Below are 22,606 nucleotides of genomic sequence, written 5' to 3' on the forward strand. Positions count from 1 at the left end.
GGTACTAATATTTAATAATTTTCTCTGGTCAGTAATAATTAAAAACTCTGAAAAGTTTATGGCTAAAATGTTAAAAGGAGTATGGTACAACATGGATCTTTTGTAGGTGAGAAGGAGTATGGTAAAGAATATTTTGATTGGAAGGAAAAAATACATTATTTTGTGTAATTTGTATATCTACAATGTTTGCATTCTGCAGTCACTTGCTCTCTCCCACAGAGGGATATGTCCTGCCTGCCAATAGCACGATAGTCATGCCCAACATTTTGTCAAACCGTTCTGAGGAAATATACCCCGAGCCATTGAAATTCAATCCTGAGAACTTCAGCTCCGAAGCTATACGATCACGTCACCGCTGCAGCTTTATGCCATTTGGTTATGGACCTCGGAAATGCATAGGTAAGTTTACAAGGTCCTAAAAACATGAAAAGTAAACAATTCTACAATGTATTAAATCCAATCAGACTCTGAATAATGCACACATCCTTTTGTACTTATTTTCCTCTGAAGCTTCGCCTCAGTTTCCAACTTTTGGAAAGAATTGCAAAAGTGCGCGGTCTTCGCTGTTTCCTTTGGTAAAATAATGCCATCTGTCAGGATGTAGTGAAAATGGAAACAACACATAAGTATTATCAAGCTTGGTTTAACATGACTAGATAGAATGCATGTTTTTCAGAGTTGACTTGTTGAAAATGTAGATGTTAAAATACTAACTAGAGTTGGTTTAACATGATTCATAATGTATGAAAAGTTCAGAGAAGTACAGGAGTTTAGACCAGCCTGTAAACTTTCGCCATTATTGCTCATAGCCTATTTGGATCATTTAATGAAAAGTATAAAATGGCAGAGAGGGATTCAGTTGAATGGATATAGTCTTGCCTACACTGACAACTTAGTCGTAAAGGTAAAACTGAACTGCAGAAGGAGAATCATCTTAAGTACATAGGATATTAGGATATGTATTTTCTCAGGACAATATTACAGCACAGAAAGTGATATTGAATCAAGGCACAGCCAAACTAAGCAGTGAACTTGCAGTTACAGTCAACATGATGCTGTAAGATAGTGATCGAATGGATGAAAATACCCTTACATTTCTCGGTGAACAGTCAAATACTATCTTGATACGTTCATATAGTGATGGGCAGTCTGAGACTAAGTCTCGAGATTTCTCGGGATTTCTCGACACTAGCGCAGGCACTATTTTCCGCGAGAAATTTCGAGAGCGTTTTCCCCGCATTGTGCTGCGAGCAGCGTGTTGTAGGCCTTCAGATAGTCGGAACTGAATGTTGTTTGTGCCGAGTATGCTAATAGCCAACTACGGGTCTTCTCCATTTCGTAAATACGTGTGAACAAGCGACTAGGGCGTTCATTTCTACCAAGGTTTATTTTGACGCAGTATAACATAACTATAAATGATACGCATTCTGGCATTGTATGCACTGGTAGATACACAAATGAGTGGTTTAAGTACAGAACCTGACGGCTACTGTAGGTACACCTACCTGGATACTAGAGGCGTGCATTATTCGAACTCGAGACGAGGCAAGATGCTCCCTGCTGCATATGCAACCAACCATTACACATGAGTAAAATGTGTAATCTAAAATGCTTGAGCTTGCTCCAATTCTTTCGACTGGTAGGTGTACATCGTTATCAGACCCCACATTCAGTATCATATTACGACCACTACTTGTGTTTACCGATATTTTGGTGACGAAGGAAATAATTCTATTCGAGTCATATGTAAAGTTAGCATAATTATCCAACAACAACAACAACAACAAGAGTACAACAAGCAATTCCATGGAAAGGAAATATTACAAGAAGTACTACTAATTTAACATTCTAAATCCAGCATCATCATAAATTCAGTATTTCCGCTGCTTAACATCACCGCTTGAGCTTTCTACCAGCTTAACATTACAAGTGGTAATAAAGTGAAGTTAAACATTCATTACCCTACAACTATAACGACAACAATAACGAAAGGAAATATGACAAGGAATATGAAGTGTTTTACTTTCTAAATCCAGCATCATTATACACAAATTCACACACAACTTAAGTATTTCCATTACTTAACACTATGGCTTACAATACTATAGGTTGAACTTACTACTAGCTTAACACTACAAGTGATATTAAAGTTGAAACATAACTACCCAACAACTACAACAACAAGAGTACAACAAGCAATTCCATGGAGAGAAAATATTAGAAGAAATACTACTATATAGTTTAACATTCTAAATCCAGCAGAAAATCTCAAATTCAGTATCCGTCGTTTACAGTTTTTACTTTTCGCTTTACACTAGCACTGATGATCTTTAATGATTTCATGCCGGAAGAGAATCTATCAAAGACTGCTGCAGGTAATTTATTCAAATCCCTTATGGTACTGTTGACGAAGAAAAACTTGCCTACATCAGTATGCTGGTTATTATTACACCACTCTAAATGACCATTGCCACTGGGATATTTCCCATTTGCGATGTATTTGATAATATTAATAATTAGGTACTTCGGTATGTGACAGTGCAATGTGTAATTGTGTTTAGTTGTACGCGACAACTTGAAGACGATGTCCAAAATGCAACGTAAGTCGCGGATATCGGTTATTTTGAAGAGATGCCACACAACACAGCCCACTCTGCTTTTTATTCAAAATAAGTAAAATACGTCGGCAGAAAGACTTTTGGGATGATCCTACACTTAAACACGCATAATATAAATGAAAAGGAATAGTCACAGAACACCTCCGGCCCGGTCTGAATCACAAGAAGCTACCCTGCCGGCAACGATTGTGAGGCATCCAGGCAGGTTTACATCCTAATAACAGTTATTAACAAATTATACGGGTTATTCAACTAAGAAGTCCACCTGACATAACTCGTGAACAGTTTAAGATACTGGCATTCTGCCTTCACTTTCGTTAGTGGTATTAAGGAGTTCATAGTTCAACATGCAGTGTTTTCAACATGCAGTGCAGGCTTTTGGTAAAATTTGTCGTCACACACGTTTCCATATGTGAACTGCTGATGATAACTATCAAGCTTACACTCGTAGTTACTGCGACATCGCGTCGCACAGCTCGCAGCACACGAGAATCGGTCTCGAGAGCGTTGCCCATCACCCCTGCTGAAAGAATTGGAGCAAAGTAGGACATTTTAGATTACACGTTCCACTCATGTGTAATGGGGTTGCATATCTATCAAAGCACATCTTCCCCGTCTCAAGTTCGAATAACGCACACCTATAGTATCCAAGCAGGTGTACATACTATCTACAGTAATTCACAAATTATGCATGGTTTTTCAGCTAAGATGTCCACCTCAAATGAACCGTGAGCAGTTTAAGATACTGACATTCGGTTTTCACTTTCGTTAATGGTATTAAGGGGTTCATATTTGAACATGTAGTAAGTACTTTTCCAGGTTTTTGAGAAAATGTATTGGCTCACACGTTTTCATATGACAACGTTATTTCACGCAATAATTGACAATGATATACTATCAAGTTTACAGTCGTAGTTACTGGTACGTCGCACAGCTTGCACTACAGGAGGATTGGTCTCGAGATTCTCGCGAGAGTCTCGAGATCTGTGACGTCAGTCTCAAGGGTCCCGAGCGAGAGCGTTGCCCATCACTGCGTTCATACACATCTGTCCATTCCATAACATTTTCTAGGGGAGAAGCTGGTAAAATAACCTCGCTTTACAGGCGTTGTAAATGTTTTCTGGCACATATTTCTGTGTAATATCTTGTTAACCTCATACATTTACATCATTTTTCTTCTCCGTGAACTGCTGTAAAAGTTATGCCACGGCGAACTTCGAAACGAATAAACCAATCACTGCTGGCCTTAAAGTCATCAACATCCAGAATACTAGCAAACATCTTAAACTTAGCACAGAGTAGACCCAATTGTCCGTTTATTGGGTCCACAACTCTTCTTTTGAGAAACCACTTCAGCATTGTATTGTCAGTGTTAGGACTCAGAAGTTGAAGACCAATAACTTGCCTAAAAAGACCTATAAAAAGACCTAAAAACTGGCAAAACGGACGTAAAAATTCAATACAAATTCATTCATAATTTTAGTATATATCACATATTTAATGAATAAATGTAATTCCATTAAGTGCAAAATGATGGTGGTATGCAGCATACAGTGCAAAAATACATGAGTGAAATATTTCTTCTTTCAGGCAGTATATACACTGAAGAAAATTGAATTTGCAACACCCAGAAGGAGTGGTGCTACATTGCTGCAATTGAACATGCAAGACGAGTGTTCGGTTGTGATTCGATTATTACACTTTCAGGTCCCTCTGACCGCAAGTTTGGGCAACAATCAATACAAGATTTGCCCAACACGAGCTGCAATACATTGATGAGTTCGTCGAGGCATGGAGTCAATAAGGCCCTGGATCGCTTCCTGAGGAATTGTGGCCCATGCTTGCTGCACTGCACGGGTCAGTTGTTCCAGAGTTGTGGGTGGCTGAGGACGGTTGGCCAGTTGTCGACCCATCATGTCCCACACATGCTCAATAGGACTGAGGTCCGGGGATCTGGCGGGCCATTCTAAGGTTGTGATGTCGTGGAGAGCTTCTCTTGAGATGCGTGCAGTGTGAACCCGGGCATTGTCCTGCTGAAACATCCGATTAGCAATGATCGCCATCATAGGGACAACCACTGGATTGAGTACCCTATCAACGTACTGTCGAGCAGTCATAGTGCCCTCAACAAGCACTAATTGTGATTTCACATTAAAGACCATAATACTTGGTGTTGGCTCTGTGTGCCTCTCGACAATAAGATCTGGGCGGCCCCTCTCCCCGGTACGTCGGCGCATTCGATTCCGGCGATCACTGCGGGCAAGACAGAAGCGCGATTCATCACTAAAGACGACCCTATGCCATTCGTCGACCCACGTCGATCTTTCTCGACACCAGGCCAGCCTTGCACGTCACTGTTGTGGGGTCAATGGAACACCTTCCGCAGGGACACGGGCTCTAAGCCAGCTGCACGCAGGCGATTACCAACAGTTTGTTGTGTAACGTGGGGCGCCACAGCTGCTCGAATTTGCGCTGCTGTTGCATGGGGTTCCATCCGGGCCATCCGAATGATCCGGCGATCCTCTCTCACAGTTGTCTGTCGCGCTGGGCCTGTGCCAGGTCTACGAGTGTGGGTACCTTCATTTGACCACTGCTGCCACACACGTTGTACCGTAGATGCCTGTCGGCCAACACGTGCAGCGACAGTCCGTAGCGATAATCCAGCCTCACACAGCCCAATTATCCGAGCCCTCTCAAAAGGCGACAGTTGTTGATAGCGATCTCTTCTCTGCTGTTGAGGCATGTTTGACAGGGAACACTTCACTGCACAGACTGCAAGTCAACTACGCTACACCAGAGTCCGTATACTGGAGTTGATTCCTCCGCGACCAATCAAGTGGAGAGACCTGTAGCAACAATCCAATTGTTCTGAAACTTTGATCGTTTACACACCTAAATGGCATCGTTCCATATCTTGAAAATCGACACAAACGACCAATGCCTTCATGGTGTTGCAATTTCCATTTTCTTAAGTGTATTTCAGAATAACATAATTTAAAAAAAGGAATTCCGTGGTTGTTAAAGAAGTACTTGCAGAATTTAGAATGAAATTTTGTTCCACCTGGAATGAATTCAGTGAACCCGCAATGGACATCCTGGCGAAAGAAATTGAAATTAGTACGGTATATCTGGAATCGTATTTGTCTTAACCACACTAGGATTACAGAAATTTGAATAGGGAAACCTTACCGCAGTTGGCTTTGCAGTATATGACAGTAATCATCTCCAGGTTCTTAGGTGTAAAGAATCGTCGGTTTTCAGACAGCACGTTGCCAAACACCGAGAAACTTCTTTCCACATCACCGGATGTTAGGACTTCATACTTGAATCAAGTGAGATCTTCCTCTTCAAGAACACTAATCTCCTTTCAATATTTCACTTACCTTGCACATAATTTGATATCCCTGGCTTTTTCAGGCACTAGTTTCATCTTTCGATTTCATTTCATTTTCTTCCTTTGTAGATATGGTGGTTCAAATATATGTATTTACAAGAGAAAAGATGTTTAAGAGGTGATGGATGAACTAACGATGATTCGAATTGAGAATAGGCAGTAAAAATGTAGTCGAAAGAAGGCGAAGTTGCAAAAAAACCATTAAGACCGACAAAAATGCTAAATAAGGACCAATAAGCCAGAAAATGCCATAAAAATGTAAAGAGGACAAATAAAACCCACCATTTTTTAGCCTACAATGACCCATAATGAATACATTTGTTGGGCCTCATCTTTGGACACTCGAGGAAAAAGAATTTTTCCCCAACTTCCGAGCCCTAATCAGTGGTAACATACAGTTACATAGCGGTTTTAATGCATTTACTAGCTGCATTCAGAGTATTTGTATTTAAAGCGTCTTCAGTCTCCTTCCTTTTCTTTAGAACTATAGATACTACCGCCTGAGATTGTCTGTACTTTTTTCGATTCATCAGTTTGTTTTATTCACAAAATGATCAAAGATAACTTTTAACTAGCGCAAATGAAAAATGAGTTCACTCCATCCACATAAAAAAATCATTCAGTGTGGTGAACTATTCAAAACAGTCTTGCTTGTACAGCCGGCCAAGCAGGTTGTCTGGCCGGGCCCTGCTGACGAGGACGGTAGTGTGAGTGTTTGTTCATTTGAAGTTGCAGTTATTGAACAAGTACAGTTAGGAAACATGGCATCCAAAATTACACGGCAAAACACCCTGAAAGTTGTATTTGGCAAGGAGCAACAAAGACCAACAGCCCACGAAATTCACCAGTGGATAGAAGACGTTCTAAAGGTATGTGATGATGAACTACAAACAATTCAACTAGTTGGAAAACAGAATGCAGCCTATCTCAAATTTAATAATGACAGAAGCTACCAGAAGTACTTACATTCCTTTAGAGGTACAAATTCTCTTACATTAATGAATGGCGATTCAGTAACAGTTACAATCATGCCCGGTGAAATAAAACTTATCACTGTACGCTTAATGAATATACCGCCGGAAGTACCAAACGAGCGGGTACAGTACGTATTGCAGAATTATGGCAAGGTACAACAGATAGAAAACGAGAAGTGGTCAAACAGATACCGCTATCAAGTCGATACAGGAATAAGGGTAGTTCAGATGTCAATTGAAAAGCCTATTCCTTCAACCCTCAATGTAGCGGGTTATGAGGCATATGTAACCTATCCCGGACAGGAGCAACATTGTTTTTCATGTGGAAGTTGTTCTCATATTCGGACTAATTGTCCCACTAGATTTACTAACAGCAAACCATCGACGGCATCTAGATCACGCTTCACATTGAGCGATCTATTCAAACCTCCCTCATTTGACAGTGCGCGGTCAGATAGAGAACCCGCTCTCACGGATGTAAACAAACCAACGTCCGTGCAGAGCAGGGTAGCGAACGGTGCAGTGGAAAGTAGCACAGATAGCAACGTCAACCCTACAACACCTGGCTCAAGTCATGACAATAAGTTAGAACATATGGACATAGTAAACACACTAGTGTTAACAGCCGATTCACAGGATATAGCTAACGCACCTGCAGGGGACCAATTTCCATTACCTTCAAATGACAGTACAGACTCAGATACCGTATCAGTAGAAGAAACATTAGATATCAGGGACATACACGTATCAGATAAAAGAACCATAGAAGAAAATAACGCGATCACAAACACGCTGAGACAGGAAGACCAACAACTCTTCAACCTTTGACAAGATCTGAAACTGAGAGCCAGCGCCCTCCGGAAAGTACATTATCTTCGTCTGATATGGATAGGTCTGTGATCACTGAACAGCATCCTCCCACTCTCGGATCGTGGAACAGTCAGATGGACCTGGAGGAGGAAGTATTGCGGAGTGAGGACCCAGTAGCAGAAATATCGCTTGATGTAACAAAATGTAACCCCGGTCAGCAAAAAGTAAGCAAGTTAGCTAGTAAACAACGAAACCATCCGTATAAGACAGGAACGAGTAAGCAAGGATTACCTCCCCCGACTACGAAGAAATAGTTTGACAGAATATCAATATGTGGACTGCATTCTATTTTTCTCTCTGTTGTAGTGTCATGACCCTCACACTAACAGTGGGGACAGTCAACTTCAACAATAATTCATCACCAACTAAAATGCATGCTCTGCTGAAATTTCTACAGTGTCATGATATAGATCTTGTAATGCTACAGGAGGTCTCCATCAATGACTTTTCTTCGGTATTAAACTATAATGCCTATGTAAATACTGGTAGTGATAATCTAGGTACTGCTATCCTTACTAAGTCAGGTATTGAACTGCAATCCATAGAGAAGCTTCCCGCTGGTCGTGGAATGAGTGGCAGATTTCAAGATTACCTGTTTTACAATGTTTATGCACCATCTGGGAGTAATAAACGCCAGGAAAGGAACGAATTCTTCCAGTCGGACTTAACATATTTACTTCGCTCCTTGCCTACGCATTATGTGATGGGGGGTGATTTTAACTGTGTACTGCGTGCAGTAGATTGTACAGGTCCCTTTAAGCCGAGCAGCAGCTTACAGACTTTAGTTACAAATCTCCAAATGTGTGATCCTTGGGTGCTATAACATAATACCCCAGGATTTACTTTCTTTTCTTCAAATTCAGCAGCAAGACTGGATCGATTTTATGTTCCTCAAAATTTAGCTAATGACATAAGTCGTGTAGAAGTAGTACCAGTCACATTTTCTGATCATGAAGCTGTTATCCTACGTATAAGATTAAATATAAATTTTATACCTAGAGGACGCTCTTACTGGAAGATGAATGTAACCTGTCTTCAAAATTCTAGTATCCTTGAAGAGCTGAAATTGCTTTGGTCAGAATGGAGTAAAAGAAAGATTAGATATCAAGATTGTGCTGATTGGTGGGATCGGTATGTAAAGCCGCAAATAAAGTATTTCTTTAAGCGAAAATCTTACGAACTTTATCAAGACGAAGAACGTCTAATAAACCTTTATTTTAGGTGTATTTATGACTTACAAGAAAACTACCAGCCATCACCAGAGAGAAGAAGTAAAATCAGCCGCTATAAAGCAAAAATACTTTCTATATATCACAAACGACTGCAGGGACTCAAAATACGCAGTCGAGTCAACGAACCAATCGAAAATGAACGGATCAATCTTTATCATTTAATGAAGGACTTCAAGCGCCGCAGATCATCTCTCATATTGAAAGTTCAGGACCCAGAAGGACAAGAGTACATAACACAACCGACTATAAGTAAGGCTTTCGATTCCTTTTATCGACAACTGTTTGATGCCGAGCCCACCCACGACAATGAAATTAATTTTTTTGCTGACTGTAAGCCTCCACCGCTCAGAGAAGAGGATAACTCAAGCCTTGAAGGACCCATAACCAAGGAAGAGGTTTTAAAAGCGATACGACAAGGGAAGAGCTCAAGAACACCTGGGATTGATGGAATACCTCAGGAATTTTACTCTACCTGCTGGCCGATAATTGGAGAAGACCTCACCTGCGTCCTGAACACTGTGTTACAGAGGAAACAACTCTGTGAATCACATCGTCGAGGGATTGTTGTACTGATAAAGAAGTTATCTACAGCTATCACTGTCAATGACTATCGCCCAATTACCCTCCTTACTTACGACTACAAAATATTAGCCAGAATTCTCGTCAACAGATTACGACCATTATTATCCTCCATCATTCACCCTGCACAACACTGTGGAGTGCCTGGACAAACAATTTTTGATGTTACCTGTTCGCTGCGTGATTACGTGGCGTCCACGGAACGCACTCATTCACAGAGCTTACTAGTGTCCTTAGACTACCAGCGTGCGTTTGACAGTGTGAATCATCAGTATCTGCTAAACTGCTTAAAGTGGCATGGTCTTAGTCCCACATTTATCTCTTACATTCAGTGCCTATACACAAACGTATCTGCGATTTTGCAAATTAATGGCTTTCACACTAAAACCATTCCCATTAAGAGGTCAGTAAAACAAGGATGTCCGGCTTCGATGGTGCTGTTTACCTTGGCCATAAATCCTCTCATTTGCAAGCTGCATAAAGAAATAGGAGGAATAACACAAGGAAGTGAAAAGCTCGCGGTAGCTGCTTACGCGGATGACGTCAGTGTAATATTATCATCGGATAACGATATACTCCACATGCGAAATGCTCTCGCACAGTTCAGTGCAGTATCTGGGTTGTCTATTAACTATCGTAAATCGAAAGTGATTCCGCTAGGAGACTGGGCATCATTACCTCAACTCCCACCGCTACAAACGGTAGAATCACACAAGATACTTGGAATACATTACACTCGAAAGACCAGTGACATGAATCAACAAAACTGGGGACCTGTTGTCAACAAGATAAAAGTCTATGCAAAAGAACTCTACTGCCGAGACCTCTCTCTAATCCAAAGGATCTGGACTGTCCACACATACCTTCTATCACAATGCTGGTATCTTGCACAAGTACTACCACTGCCTGCAACGTTTGCTAGACAGATAATATGTGCTAGTTCCTGGTACATATGGCGTGGCAATATCTTCCAAGTACCGATAACTACCTTGTGTCTGCCACCAACAGCTGGTGGACTTGGGTTGGTAAACGTCATCATTAAATGTCAAGCCCTCTTCTTGAGTCGTGGAAGAAAAATAGAAATGAACCAACGGAGCTTCTCATCTAGTTGGCTGAAACACTGGTCTACTGTGACGGACTTGCGCAATCCACCTGATCTTCGGATTGTCCCGTCTGCCCTGAAGTATCTCCGAATTTATTTGCAAGAATGGTGCTATTTGACGGAAGCCAAGTTCGTATCAGAAGTACAATTAACACGTCGGGTTTATACTGATTTATTTCGTCTAACACCTACACCACTTATGCGTTTATTTCAACAAGTGCCTTCAAACACCGACTTTAAACAACTTTGGAAAAACATTAGTGCCCCTCATCTCCCTGCTAAAGTGCGATCTACATGGTATATGGTAGTCCATGACATTGTACCCACAAAAGAACGGCTATATCGAATACGAATGACTGATTCGGACTCCTGCTCATATTGTACTCAACATGACTCAATACTTCACAGACTGACCACTTGTATGAGGGTCAGACCGGTGTATATGCAAGCCAAAGTGTTTCTTCACCAACTGAACTTCACAATCAATAGAGATGACCAATTCATAAGACCAGATTACCTCCTTACCCCAAGGACAAAGCACAATTCTTCACTATGGATAATTGGACACACTATCCATTTTATAATGACTACTGATGGACAGCTGGACAAGGAACTTTACGGTGCATACCTGAAGCGAACAAGATGGAAGTTTGTTGCTCCCCGAGTCAACGACGTGTGTGGACATTATCTAAGTGATTTGTGATAAGTAGTACTTTGTTGTTGACGTCTTTGTTGGTTTTGTTACAGGAATTACGAATGTGCCACAGGAATTTCGGATACATTACGGATTCTAAAACCTCAACAGAGAGAAATTTGAACACAGTACAGTAATGTCTTTGTCTAGAATACTCTGTGAAACTAGTTTGTATCACTTCTTAGGTGTGTCTAACATGTAACACGTAAACAGCATTTTTAAAAAGACAATCCAGTCCGTACCAGAATTACAGTATTTCTTTGAAGATGTAACATTAAAAAATCTGTAATTTACTTGATCAATAAATCTATTTAAAAAAAACAATCAGATTTGTGTACTGGTAGCTGTGTTGAATAAGTTTTTCGGGTTCGATCTCGGCTGCGGTAGTCGATTTTGAAGGACAGTCAAAAGTCTTGCCACTCTATGCCATTGCTGTTCACATGTAAAATATCACTGGAGGTGCACTCGATTTCACCCGACAAAATTAAATTAACTCAGCCATAGTATCCATTCCTGTAAAACACTGTTTTCATTCTTAGATAGCAGCACTATTGGAATGCTGAAATTATTATTATTATTATTATTATTATTATTATTATTATTATTATTATTATTATTATTATTATTATTATTATTATTATGTTGCTTCTGTGGTTTAGTGGTTAGTGTGTGATTAGCTGCTACCTCTGAAGGCTCAGGTTGGATTCCCGGCTCTACCACGAAATTTGAAAAAAGTTGTACGAGGGTTGGAACGGGGTCCACCCAGCCTCTGTAGGACAACTGAGTAGAGGGGGGTTCAATTACCACCTCAGATCCTGGAAGTAATTTTCCATCGTATCCCACATCTCCTCCAGGCAAATAACAGGATTGTACCTAACTTAAGACCACGGCCACTTCCTGTCCTCTTCCTTATCTATCCCTTCTGATCCTCCCATGCCCCCATAAGACTCCTGTTCAGCATAGCAGGTAAGGCCACCTGGGAGAGGTACTGGTCCTCTTTCCCAATTGTATCGACATGACCAAAAGTCTCACGCTCCAGGACACTGCTCTTGAGGCAATAGAGGTGGATCCCTTGCTGAGTCCGAGAGAAAAACTAACCCTAGAGGGTTAACAGATTAAGAAAGGGAGTAGATTAAGTTGTTGTTGTTGTTGTTGTTGTTATTGTTGTTATTATTATTATTATTATTTATGTTTATGAAATTTTACAATTTTGTATGCAAGCATTGATATCCTGAGTTTCAATGATACCTTTTCAATTCCAATCAATACTGTATAGTCACTCAAAACACAATGAGCACATGATATTTTAAGTTCCTCACTTAGTATTATAACAGAATGAATTTCAGTATTATCAAAATATAATTCCCCTCTCATGTAGATAAAACCCTGTGGATACCCACAATAAACTTTATGTCTATACTGTAGGTTCAATTATTTTTAAGAGAAGTGTACCTGCGAGGAACTTACACAATACCAGGAGCCTGGCCTTCACAGATGACATTGCAATCCTAACAGCAACTCTAAGGATGCTGCAGTTGCTGTTCAACCCCTACATGAGACAGTGGCAAAGACAGGACTACAAATATCATACAAAATGACGAAGTACTTCAAGAGTAAACACCCTAGAAAGCCCCTTTGACGACCATCTATGGAAAGATTGGAAAAGTCACTCGATTCTGGTATCTTGGTGAATGGGTCCACCCCAATGGTAGAGACGGAACCTCCATCTTAGACAAATGTGCCAAACTCAACGCAGCATACCAACTGTCGTAAAAAATTTACAACAATAAGTGCTTTTCGAAGAACACCAAAATATGCCATTATTAGACTGTTGTCACACCCCATTTCTTATATGCTGTGGAAAAGTCTAAAGAAGTATCCTCCAGAAAATGTATGGACCAAGAGTGCTCCCGGATGGAATCTACAGACTGAAAGCAAACTCTGAACTGTACCAGCAGCTGGAAATGACTAGCATACGACGTAGGCAGCTGAAGTTTTATGGGCACCTTCTGAGAATGGACAACGAAGATCTTCTCACTCATCAAAACCTATAAGACTGGAAGCATGTGGCGCAATAAAATAAAAAGATACTTAGCTTCCGCCGGGATTTCTGATACTAATGTCTCAGACCGTCCCAAATTTTGTAAGTTGGTAATCTCTTGGTCTCCTCCACCAAAGGTTGTTAAATTTTGCAAACACCTTTCACAAGAAAGAAAGTAAAAACTAATAGCAGGGCTCGAGAGGTATTGGGAACAAAAGCAAGCATCCAAAAGAACTACTAGTCATAAGCGCTCCCTAATGGACTTAAATCACTAATAACCATGCAATCATTTTTATTTTTTAACAACTGTACATCTATTTATGTCAAAAGCTCTTAATTATTCCATATCCTTTAAAATACCAATTCATTTTAAGATGGGAAATGACAAGACAAGACAAGACAAGACAAGACAAGACAGCTTAGTAATGTTAAGAATTTATAATGTTTTTAAAGTAGAAATTTAGGTTATTTTAATAATATTAAAGCTGCTCTGTTTAAACTTCCTTCAAAATTATTTTTTATTTCAAACGTCTTCTACAGTAGGTGCTGCCTGGCTGGGGTGGTAAAGGTGTGTTCAGTTAATCCAGAAGGACGTAGGTCTGAATCCTCTGCAGGAAGTTGAAAAATTAAGAAACAAGATTTCCACTTCTGGAGGTGTATGTGGTCCTGAGGCTCACCAGGCTAACACCAAAAAATGAGTACCAGGTTAATTCCTGGGAATAAAGGCAGCCGGGCATAGAGCTAACCACTCTACTCCACAAACTGTCAAGGTTACGGATAGTGGAAGCCTTTACCTTCCACTCCTCCAAGGGCCTTCATGACCTGTACAGAGATGACTTTGCTTTTATGTCTTCTACAGTGATGGAAACAGTACAAAATTAAAAATAATAAAAGTGTTGGGCTAAATTACAGCTACCTGAGAAATACTTTACTCAATGACAATTACAAATTACATTTTCAACAAGTAAATTAATAAGTGTCCGCCTCTGTGGTGTAGTGGTTCGTGTGATTAGCTGCGACACCCGGGTTCAATTCCCGGCTCTGCCACGAAAGTTTGAAAAGTGGTACGAGGGCTGGAACGGGGTCCACTCAGCCTCGGGAGGTCAACTGAGTAGAGGTGGGTTCGATTCCCACCTTAGCCATCCTGGAAGTGGTTTTCTGTGGTTTCCCACTTCTTCTCTAGGCAAATGCTGGAATGGTACCTAACTTAAGGCCACGGCCGCTTCCTTCCCTCTTCCTTGTCTATCCCTTCCAATCTTCCCATCCCTCACCAACGCCCCTGTTCAGCATAGCAGGTGAGGCTGCCTGGGCAAGGTACTGGTCATCCTCCCCAGTTGTATCCCCGACCCAGAGTCTGAAGCTCCAGAATACTGCCCTTGAGGCAGTAGAGGTGGGATCTCTCGCTGAGTCCGAGGGAAAAGGCAACCCTGGAGGGTAAGCAGATTAAGAAAGAAGAAGAAATTAATAAGTAAAGTTAAAATAACTTTATCGAACGCCAGAAAATCGCTGACACTTTTTCACATGGAACTGAAATTTTCAAGGAAAAAGATATTTAACTCACTTTGTATATTTTAGGCTATAGATATTAAGTGGGTTATAATTGCTGGGTAAGACTAAATATGATACATAGTAGCTTTCAAAATTATTGCTCCCAAACAAAGTTTGCATTTCACACTCATATTCTGGTTATTTTGTCAGTTTACACGTGGTTGATACTGGGATTGGAGGAAATATGTGATGAAGTGGTTAAGGAATTTCCATCCCTTTATTTTAAAATATATTTTGAAGTAGTTGATCCTCTAAAAACATGAGTGTCAAATACAAACTGTTTGGGAGCAAACATTTTGAAAGCTCCAGCGTGTCAGTGATGATGTATATTGATTACTACAATATGATGATTACATTGTATTTCAAGAAATGAATTATGAGTAAAAGTTGCATTTTGTGAAAAGTACAAGTAAAAATTACTTATGAAAGTATTCGTTACTAGAAATTTGATTACTTTTATTCAGTTACTTCCCAACTACGTTCTTTTACAAGAAAAGTAAATTTGAGTAAATTTATGTAATGTTTGCACCAGGGCTTAATTATAATATCCTCAATTTATCTCACTAAATATTATACTATCATCTTTTGTTTCAGGATTCCGATATTCAAATTTGAAAATAAAAGTAGGAATTGTTCACATACTGAGGAATTTCAAAGTGAAGAGTTTGGATACTCATGAAGACTTAAAAGTGATCATGGCTATCACATCAGCGCCTAACCGCAAACATAGGATTCTTCTTACTCCTAGATCAAAATAAACATCAGTTGACAGCATGTCTGCATTACTGAGACATGTCTTAATCTTTAAATGCATGTTGAAGCATATGTTATCTCTAATAAGGATTTACAAATGATGTGGGGTATCTCTGGAGGAAATTTTGTGAACTAGTACATACTTCCCAGATTATACTCCATTCATTTCATTCATTTAATTGTTATTTCATTCTCCCTAATGGGAGTAAGCCTTCAGCTCTTCTAGGAGCTCTTAGCCCAAGGATGCAAGATTTTTGTTTTGTTGTGGGTGGTGTGCTATATCATATATTTCGTAGGTTTTATATTTGAGAAAGAAATGTATATACAAATTAACTGGTGTTTCTTTCTGCTTAACACACTTGTCAATGGCTAACAAGCTTAATTTCATAATTTAAATTATCTTGACGAGTGCACTATCATTTGTACACATTATATTACATACAAAATAAAGTCTCAGAATTAATTGGTTTCTTCTTCCTGGCTTGAATTCTTGTCATTAATTAACGGTTTAAAGATCATAATTTAAATGAGAGAACAATTACTTTTTACCAATTTGGATAAACATATTTACAAAATTAATATTTTTGTAATAACTGGTAGTAGCATATTTCTAATAAAATTAACAAGTAAATCTTTACTTAGCTTATTTCTAATAAAATAATAACTATATCTTTACTTCTTATGGATACAAACAAAACTACTACTGCTACTAAATTGTTTTCAATCCTCTTACAGATACTGTCATAAGTATTTGTACAACTGTGCTGACGAACGGTGTGTAGCAGTGAGTCAGCTGCTATGAGATACTTGTTGGGGCTAGAGTAATAGGACTGATAGTATTATAAAACAATATGTTCCCTTCATTTTTACACATCTAACATTTGAACAATACATGTATACAATCTCTAGTATTAAAGAAATAATGTCAAGAAAAAACAAGAAGCTGTTGTGTCAATAGTATTTGTACACGTACTGTGTTTGTTGTGAATGAACTAAATGCAGTCTCTCTCCAGGTTTTCAGAACCTTGTTGGGTTTCCCTTTGCTTTAATGACAGCTAGAAGATGCCGTGACATTGATTTGACGAGGTTTTTTCTTTACCTCATTGGTGAATGACACGAAGAGATCCTCATGAAAATGAGTGTTGTTAAATGTTAGGCTGAGTATGTAAAACAACTACGGTTTTTATAAGTACAGTTTAACATTAAATACATAGTCTTCTATTGGGACCACTGCTGTATAAAGAGAATAAACCTCCATAAGAGCCGTCTAAATGTGAACGTTCTACACAAGATTTTTACAGATCTGAATTGAAGTGGAGCACATCGTGATTCTGGGGGTGGAACTCTAATCCAAAATAGCTTTGTCAGTTTCCTCTTCACTGTCACTACTTGATACAGCTGATAACGAATTGCCAGTAGATTCTTCATTATCATCATCAGCACTTGTATGTTTGGGATCAGCTTCAATTTCTTCAAAATTGGATCTTTCATTTTCTTCTAGCCAATCATGTAATCTTGTTTCTCTAAGATGCCTTTCATTTACATTTTAGACAGAAATATAATGCTGTAGAACAGCCTAGTTCTTTTTTTCTTTTTGCCTTATGTTGCACCGACAGAGATAGGTCTTATGGCGACAATGGGATAGGAGTGGGAAGGAAGTGGCCTGGCCTTAATTAAGGTACAGACTCAGCATTTGCCTGGTGTGAAAATGGGAAGCCATCGAAAACCATATTCAGGGCTGCGGACAGTGGGGTTCGAACCCACTATTTTCCGGATGCAAGTACATGGCTGCGCACTCCTAAGCAGATGGCCAACTCACCCGGTACGGTAATTAACATTTAATAAGTCTGAAGTTGAAGCACAATCACCAACTAGTCTACATTGGATTCTACCTTAACAGTATGTGTGTATACTGTATTAAAGCTTTTCTCTATTTTATTCACACATGGTGATCAAAACTTACAAGTGTGTAAGTCAACAGTCAAAATTTCTATATGTGGAAAGTAATTCAAAATTTGAATGTAAAGGTAAATTACCTTATAAGTAAAAGTCACACTTCGTATGTTACATGCACATAATTCCAATATAGTCAGAACAGGTAATGTATAAATTTCATATAAATCATTCTGAGTATTGTTGTAGATGAGAGTAGTACTTCAACATCTGTCGATCTGCATACCTGCTCCTAATAAAAACATATACAACTGTTAGCGGATAAACGGCAGAGTGGAGAGATTTATCCCAATTTTACTTGATTTTGACAGAGAAAGCTAACTTTAGAGTAAATTGCCTCTATTTAACCCTCCAAGTGTTGATCATTTCACCCTTAACTGCTGAGCATTCTTAAGGCAGTGTGCAAATACATTTTTAAAAATTATAATAAATACAAATTTGTAACTACATATGTCATATGATATATCAATTTGTTCAGAAAGAATTGAGAATAAGATAATAGTAGGATGTTTTACTTACAAGTATCCGGTAAAAGTAAAATGGATGATTAGTCATATTTTTAAAAAATTAAAAGATATTCCAATTTTTGAGGTTGGTCACAAGCACTACATTATCTGAAATTAAATTCCAAGATATGATATGTAATAATAGAACCTTCAATGAATGATAAAAATGTCACAGGTAAAAAGACTCAGAGAGTGTTGTGATGGGTCTTTAGGTCTAGATGTGCCTGGTAGGGTTAGCACATTTGATTCTCTATATCACTACTTGACGCAACACTATAGTCATAAACCAGCTTTAATATTTAATATTTTGATTACGAAGAAAAAATTTTATGCATCCAGCTTTTAGGTCTAACTTATGAGGTACCAGTATGAAGAGAGTTAAGAAATTCAGCAAGATAATGTACTATTTTATTAACATCATCACCTTCTATAAAGTCACTAAAGCTTTGTCACCTTTGAAATATCAGAACCTGTTGGTTGAAGACAAATCAAGTATGCGGAATTTCACATCACTCAAATCATATTTTTACCATAGAAACACGTACATTGAAGCATTCACAATCAAAATTTGTTAGTTGACAGTCCCCAACCTCAGAAGTAAGAGTTCTATCTCACGCTCATAGCTGAAGGTAATTGTGTTACCGTACATACTTCACTAGAAGAAGGTATTGTTTCACTAAACAGTTCAAGTATGGTGGTCATAATTATACTGTTCTTGTAAAAATATCTGCCAACGGCCATAGCCATGTTGAAACACCAGATCCCGTGAGATCTCCGAAGTTAAGCAACATTGGGCATGGTCAGGAGTTGGATGGGTTGCCATGCGCTGTTGGTGGGGGTAAGGGAATGGAGGAGCGGAAAGGAACTGGCCACCCTACCGCACGTAAACTCCGGCTCAGGGACACCTCTGCGGAGGTTCGGACCTGCCTTCGGGCAGAATAACCCTTACCTTACCTGTAAAAGTATCTAGTGCCAATTACAGCCTTCCAAGAGTTCCCATTTTCTCAGATGACAGAAATCTGGGATGGACATATTTTAAACTCATACCAATGCATGCCAGTATGGCATCATCATCATCATCATCATCATCATCATCATCATCATCCTAAACCATCTCCAGTTTCCCAGTTGTGGTATATGAGCCTCCTCCATCTCATCCTGTCCTTGTACCATTCTTCCTTCACCAACTTGTCCCAATCATGACCTCTCAGCAGTACATCGCTCTTAACTAAATCTATCCATTTCCTTCGTGGCCTTCAGTATGGCATGTAGGATACAATCACCTCACTGAAAGAAAGGCATCTTTTCTTTTCAAGGACAAAATTGTGGTCACAAGAATTCCATTGTATTTTTCTGGTGCCAGTTTCAGCCATTGAAAAATTCTCATTCTATCAGTTCTATGAAAGACAGAAGGATATAAAAGACTTCATAGCAGAAACTCTGTTACCGGTACTCAAAAGATTTTAAACCAAAATACTGTTTTGTAATAATATTATTTGTTTTTACATCTTTCTAACTACTGTTATGGTTTTCGGAGATGCAGAAGTGCCAGAATGTTGCCCCACAGGAGTTTTTCTACGTGCCACAAAATCTACCAACACAAGGCTGATGTATTTAAGCACATTAAAATACCACTGGACTCAGCCAGAATCGAACCTGCCAAGTTGGGGTAGCGCCTCACCCATCTAAGCCACTCACCCCAGCAAAAAAAAAAAAAAAAAGGAAAAAATACTGTTTAACCAATACAATAATAAAAATATTCAGTTAAAACGAATTAAAGAAATATTGTTTGCAATGTTATATTATAACAGTGGTGATGAGTAATGGAATGTGTGGAGTCTGACTTTGTTCACCTCCTTCCCTTCTCTATTGCCAGCTCAGTGTGTCGTGTCGTGTCGTGTCATTTCGTGTCATGCCCTGTCGTATTGTGTTGTGTTATGACAAAAGGGATGAGTAACAGAATGCATGAACACTGACTTCCCTTCTCTATTGCCAGCTCAGTGTGTCATGTTGTGTCATGTCGTATCGTATCGTACTGTGCCATGACGTGCCGTGTTGTGTTGTGTTATGACAAAGGGGATGAGTAACAGAATGCATGGACACTATTGCCAACTCTGTTTTATTTGGCTCCGTTATTCATCAGCGCCCATATAACAGTTTGTACTGTGGGGGGGGGGGGGACAGACCTGGGGGTATATAGTATTTTTAATATTTTGGAAGATAAATGGCAACTTGTATTCTGTGGTAGAATAACCCACGGTGTTCCCTGCCTGTTGGTGGGGAACGGTACTACTGCTTCTACGTAATACTGACTTTGACATCATTTTCTCGGAAGGAAAACACCTGACTAGACTACATTTTTGCCTTTCCCTGAAAGCTAGGAGAGGGGGGGTGGGGGCCCACCTTGCCCCCGGGTATGGGTGCCCTTGCTGTTATTTGACCACTAGTAGCTGTCCATGCAGTGGTAATTGTGCCATTTTTGCAATGTGTTTTTATTGTGTCTCATGTCAACAAACTAGAAACGGGTTATGATAATGATAGAAAAAAATTAGCAGTAGAACGGTGGTGAGATTTTGTGATTTTGGTGTTGCAGGTTCCACTGTTTCTGATTGAGTAAAAATGAAAAACAAGTCTGAAGAGCATGCTTTAAAAATGTCTAACAAGGAAACAACGAAAGTCTGTCAAAATGTGAAAGTACATGAGGCTGTGATTTTATGGTTCATGCAACAGAGAGAGAGAGAGAGAGAGAGAGAGAGAAGAAGAGTAATTTGGGTTCATTAAAATACTTTATTAATGCTATATATGGAATGTATTGTCTTCATTTACTTTCATCTAAAATGACAAAGAAATGTTTCTTAATATCTGAAAATGATACTTTAATTAATATACAAAATTTTGTTTATCCAAAACCACCTTCACTCCCTTTATTCTGGTTAACAGAAACTCTACTGAATAAATACAGTATTTAGATTAGATACTCAGCAATGTGCTTCCGAAAACTTACAGGAACTCACAGTATTGCACTATCTATTAGCAGAATTTGGTAACTATGAAGATAGTGGGTCACTAGACTGGTGTTGCTATTTGAGCAGCAGGTCTAGCAGGCAATTTACTGAAAACTGCCAGTTCCTGGGTTAATGAAATACAGTGAAATGAAAATCCACAGCCTGTTCCAGTCATTTGACCGGGTCAGGAATGGAATGAATGAAGCCCCTATCTAGCGGCAAGGATAGGAATTGTGCTGGCTGCCGAAGCCTGTCGCACTCCTCTGGGGCAATGAATAATGACTGGTAGATGAAATGAATTGATATTAGAGAGTGTTGCTGGAATGAAAAATATGACAGGGAAAACCGGAATACCCGGAGAAAAACATGTCCCGCCTCCGCTTTGTCCAGTATAAATCCCACATGGAGTGACCGGGATTTGAAACATGGAACCCAGTGGTGAGAGGTGAGCCACAGAGGCTCAATGAAATACAGTAATTATAATAATTTGAACTTTTCTATAAATTTTTCAATAGTAAACTAATGATCTTATTAGAGCATTTCCTACCACCCTCAACAACTGGCTTCTAGTAGAGGAATGTAATTATTCAAGTACTTTATCTTCCATTGAAGAAGAATAATAATGTTATTGGTTGTACATTCTACTAACTGTTCTTATGGTTTTTTGGAGTTGCCAAAGTTCCAAAATTTGGTCCTATACAAGATTTTTCCTGTGCCTGTAAATCTACCAATATGAGACTGGTGTTTCTGAATACATTCAAATACCACTAGACTGAGACAGGATTGAACCCATCAAATTGTGCTGCTTTCCTTTGGATCTTTTCCAGTTCTCGTATCACATGGTAATGGTGTAGGTCCCATACACTAGAACCATACTCTAATTGGGGTCTTACCAGAGAATTATATATCCCCCCCTCTACATCCTTTCTACAACCCCTAAAACCCTCATAACCATGTGAAGAGATCTGTAACCTTTTTTTAACAACCTGTTAATGTGATAATGCCAATGAAGATAATTTGTTTATATTAACACCTGGGTACTTACAGTGATCCCCATAATGTACATTCAACCCATCAATACAGTAATTAAAACTGAAAGGACTTTTCCTGTTTCTAAAACAACCTGACTTTTCATCTATATAACATCAACTGCAAATGGCCCTATCTGTGATTCCAGTTCTCTGCCCATATCATTTATATATACTATTAGCAAGATACCCGTGCTTTGCTGCGGTATTATACGGAAATTTATAATTTAATGCTTAACATTTTATATATAATTCACCAAAATACGCGATCTGACGGCAAAGTTCTTCCCATTTTTCAATCTTTCTTTC

At 39.2% G+C, this 22,606-nt stretch overlaps 1 protein-coding gene across 2 annotated transcripts in view; it reads left to right on the plus strand.

The window, feature by feature from the left end:
* Positions 1 to 20,990, plus strand: part of LOC136858377 (cytochrome P450 4C1) — a 246,140-nt gene extending 225,150 nt beyond the window's left edge. Inside the window, exons 12-13 of one of the 2 annotated variants that reach the window (XM_068228630.1) lie at positions 220 to 399; positions 20,858 to 20,990. In XM_068228630.1, the coding sequence (XP_068084731.1) occupies positions 220 to 399; positions 20,858 to 20,877 (200 nt within the window). In that variant the 3' untranslated portion in view covers positions 20,878 to 20,990. Of the gene's footprint in view, positions 1 to 219; positions 400 to 15,646; positions 16,269 to 20,857 lie in introns of those variants that run through there. The other variant, XM_067137879.2, reaches the window with a different exon arrangement.
* The last annotated feature ends 1,616 nt before the right edge of the window (positions 20,991 to 22,606 follow it).

Source organism: Anabrus simplex, chromosome 1 (genome assembly GCF_040414725.1).
Source record: "Anabrus simplex isolate iqAnaSimp1 chromosome 1, ASM4041472v1, whole genome shotgun sequence".
In the NCBI taxonomy this organism is placed as follows: Eukaryota; Metazoa; Arthropoda; class Insecta; order Orthoptera; family Tettigoniidae; genus Anabrus; species Anabrus simplex.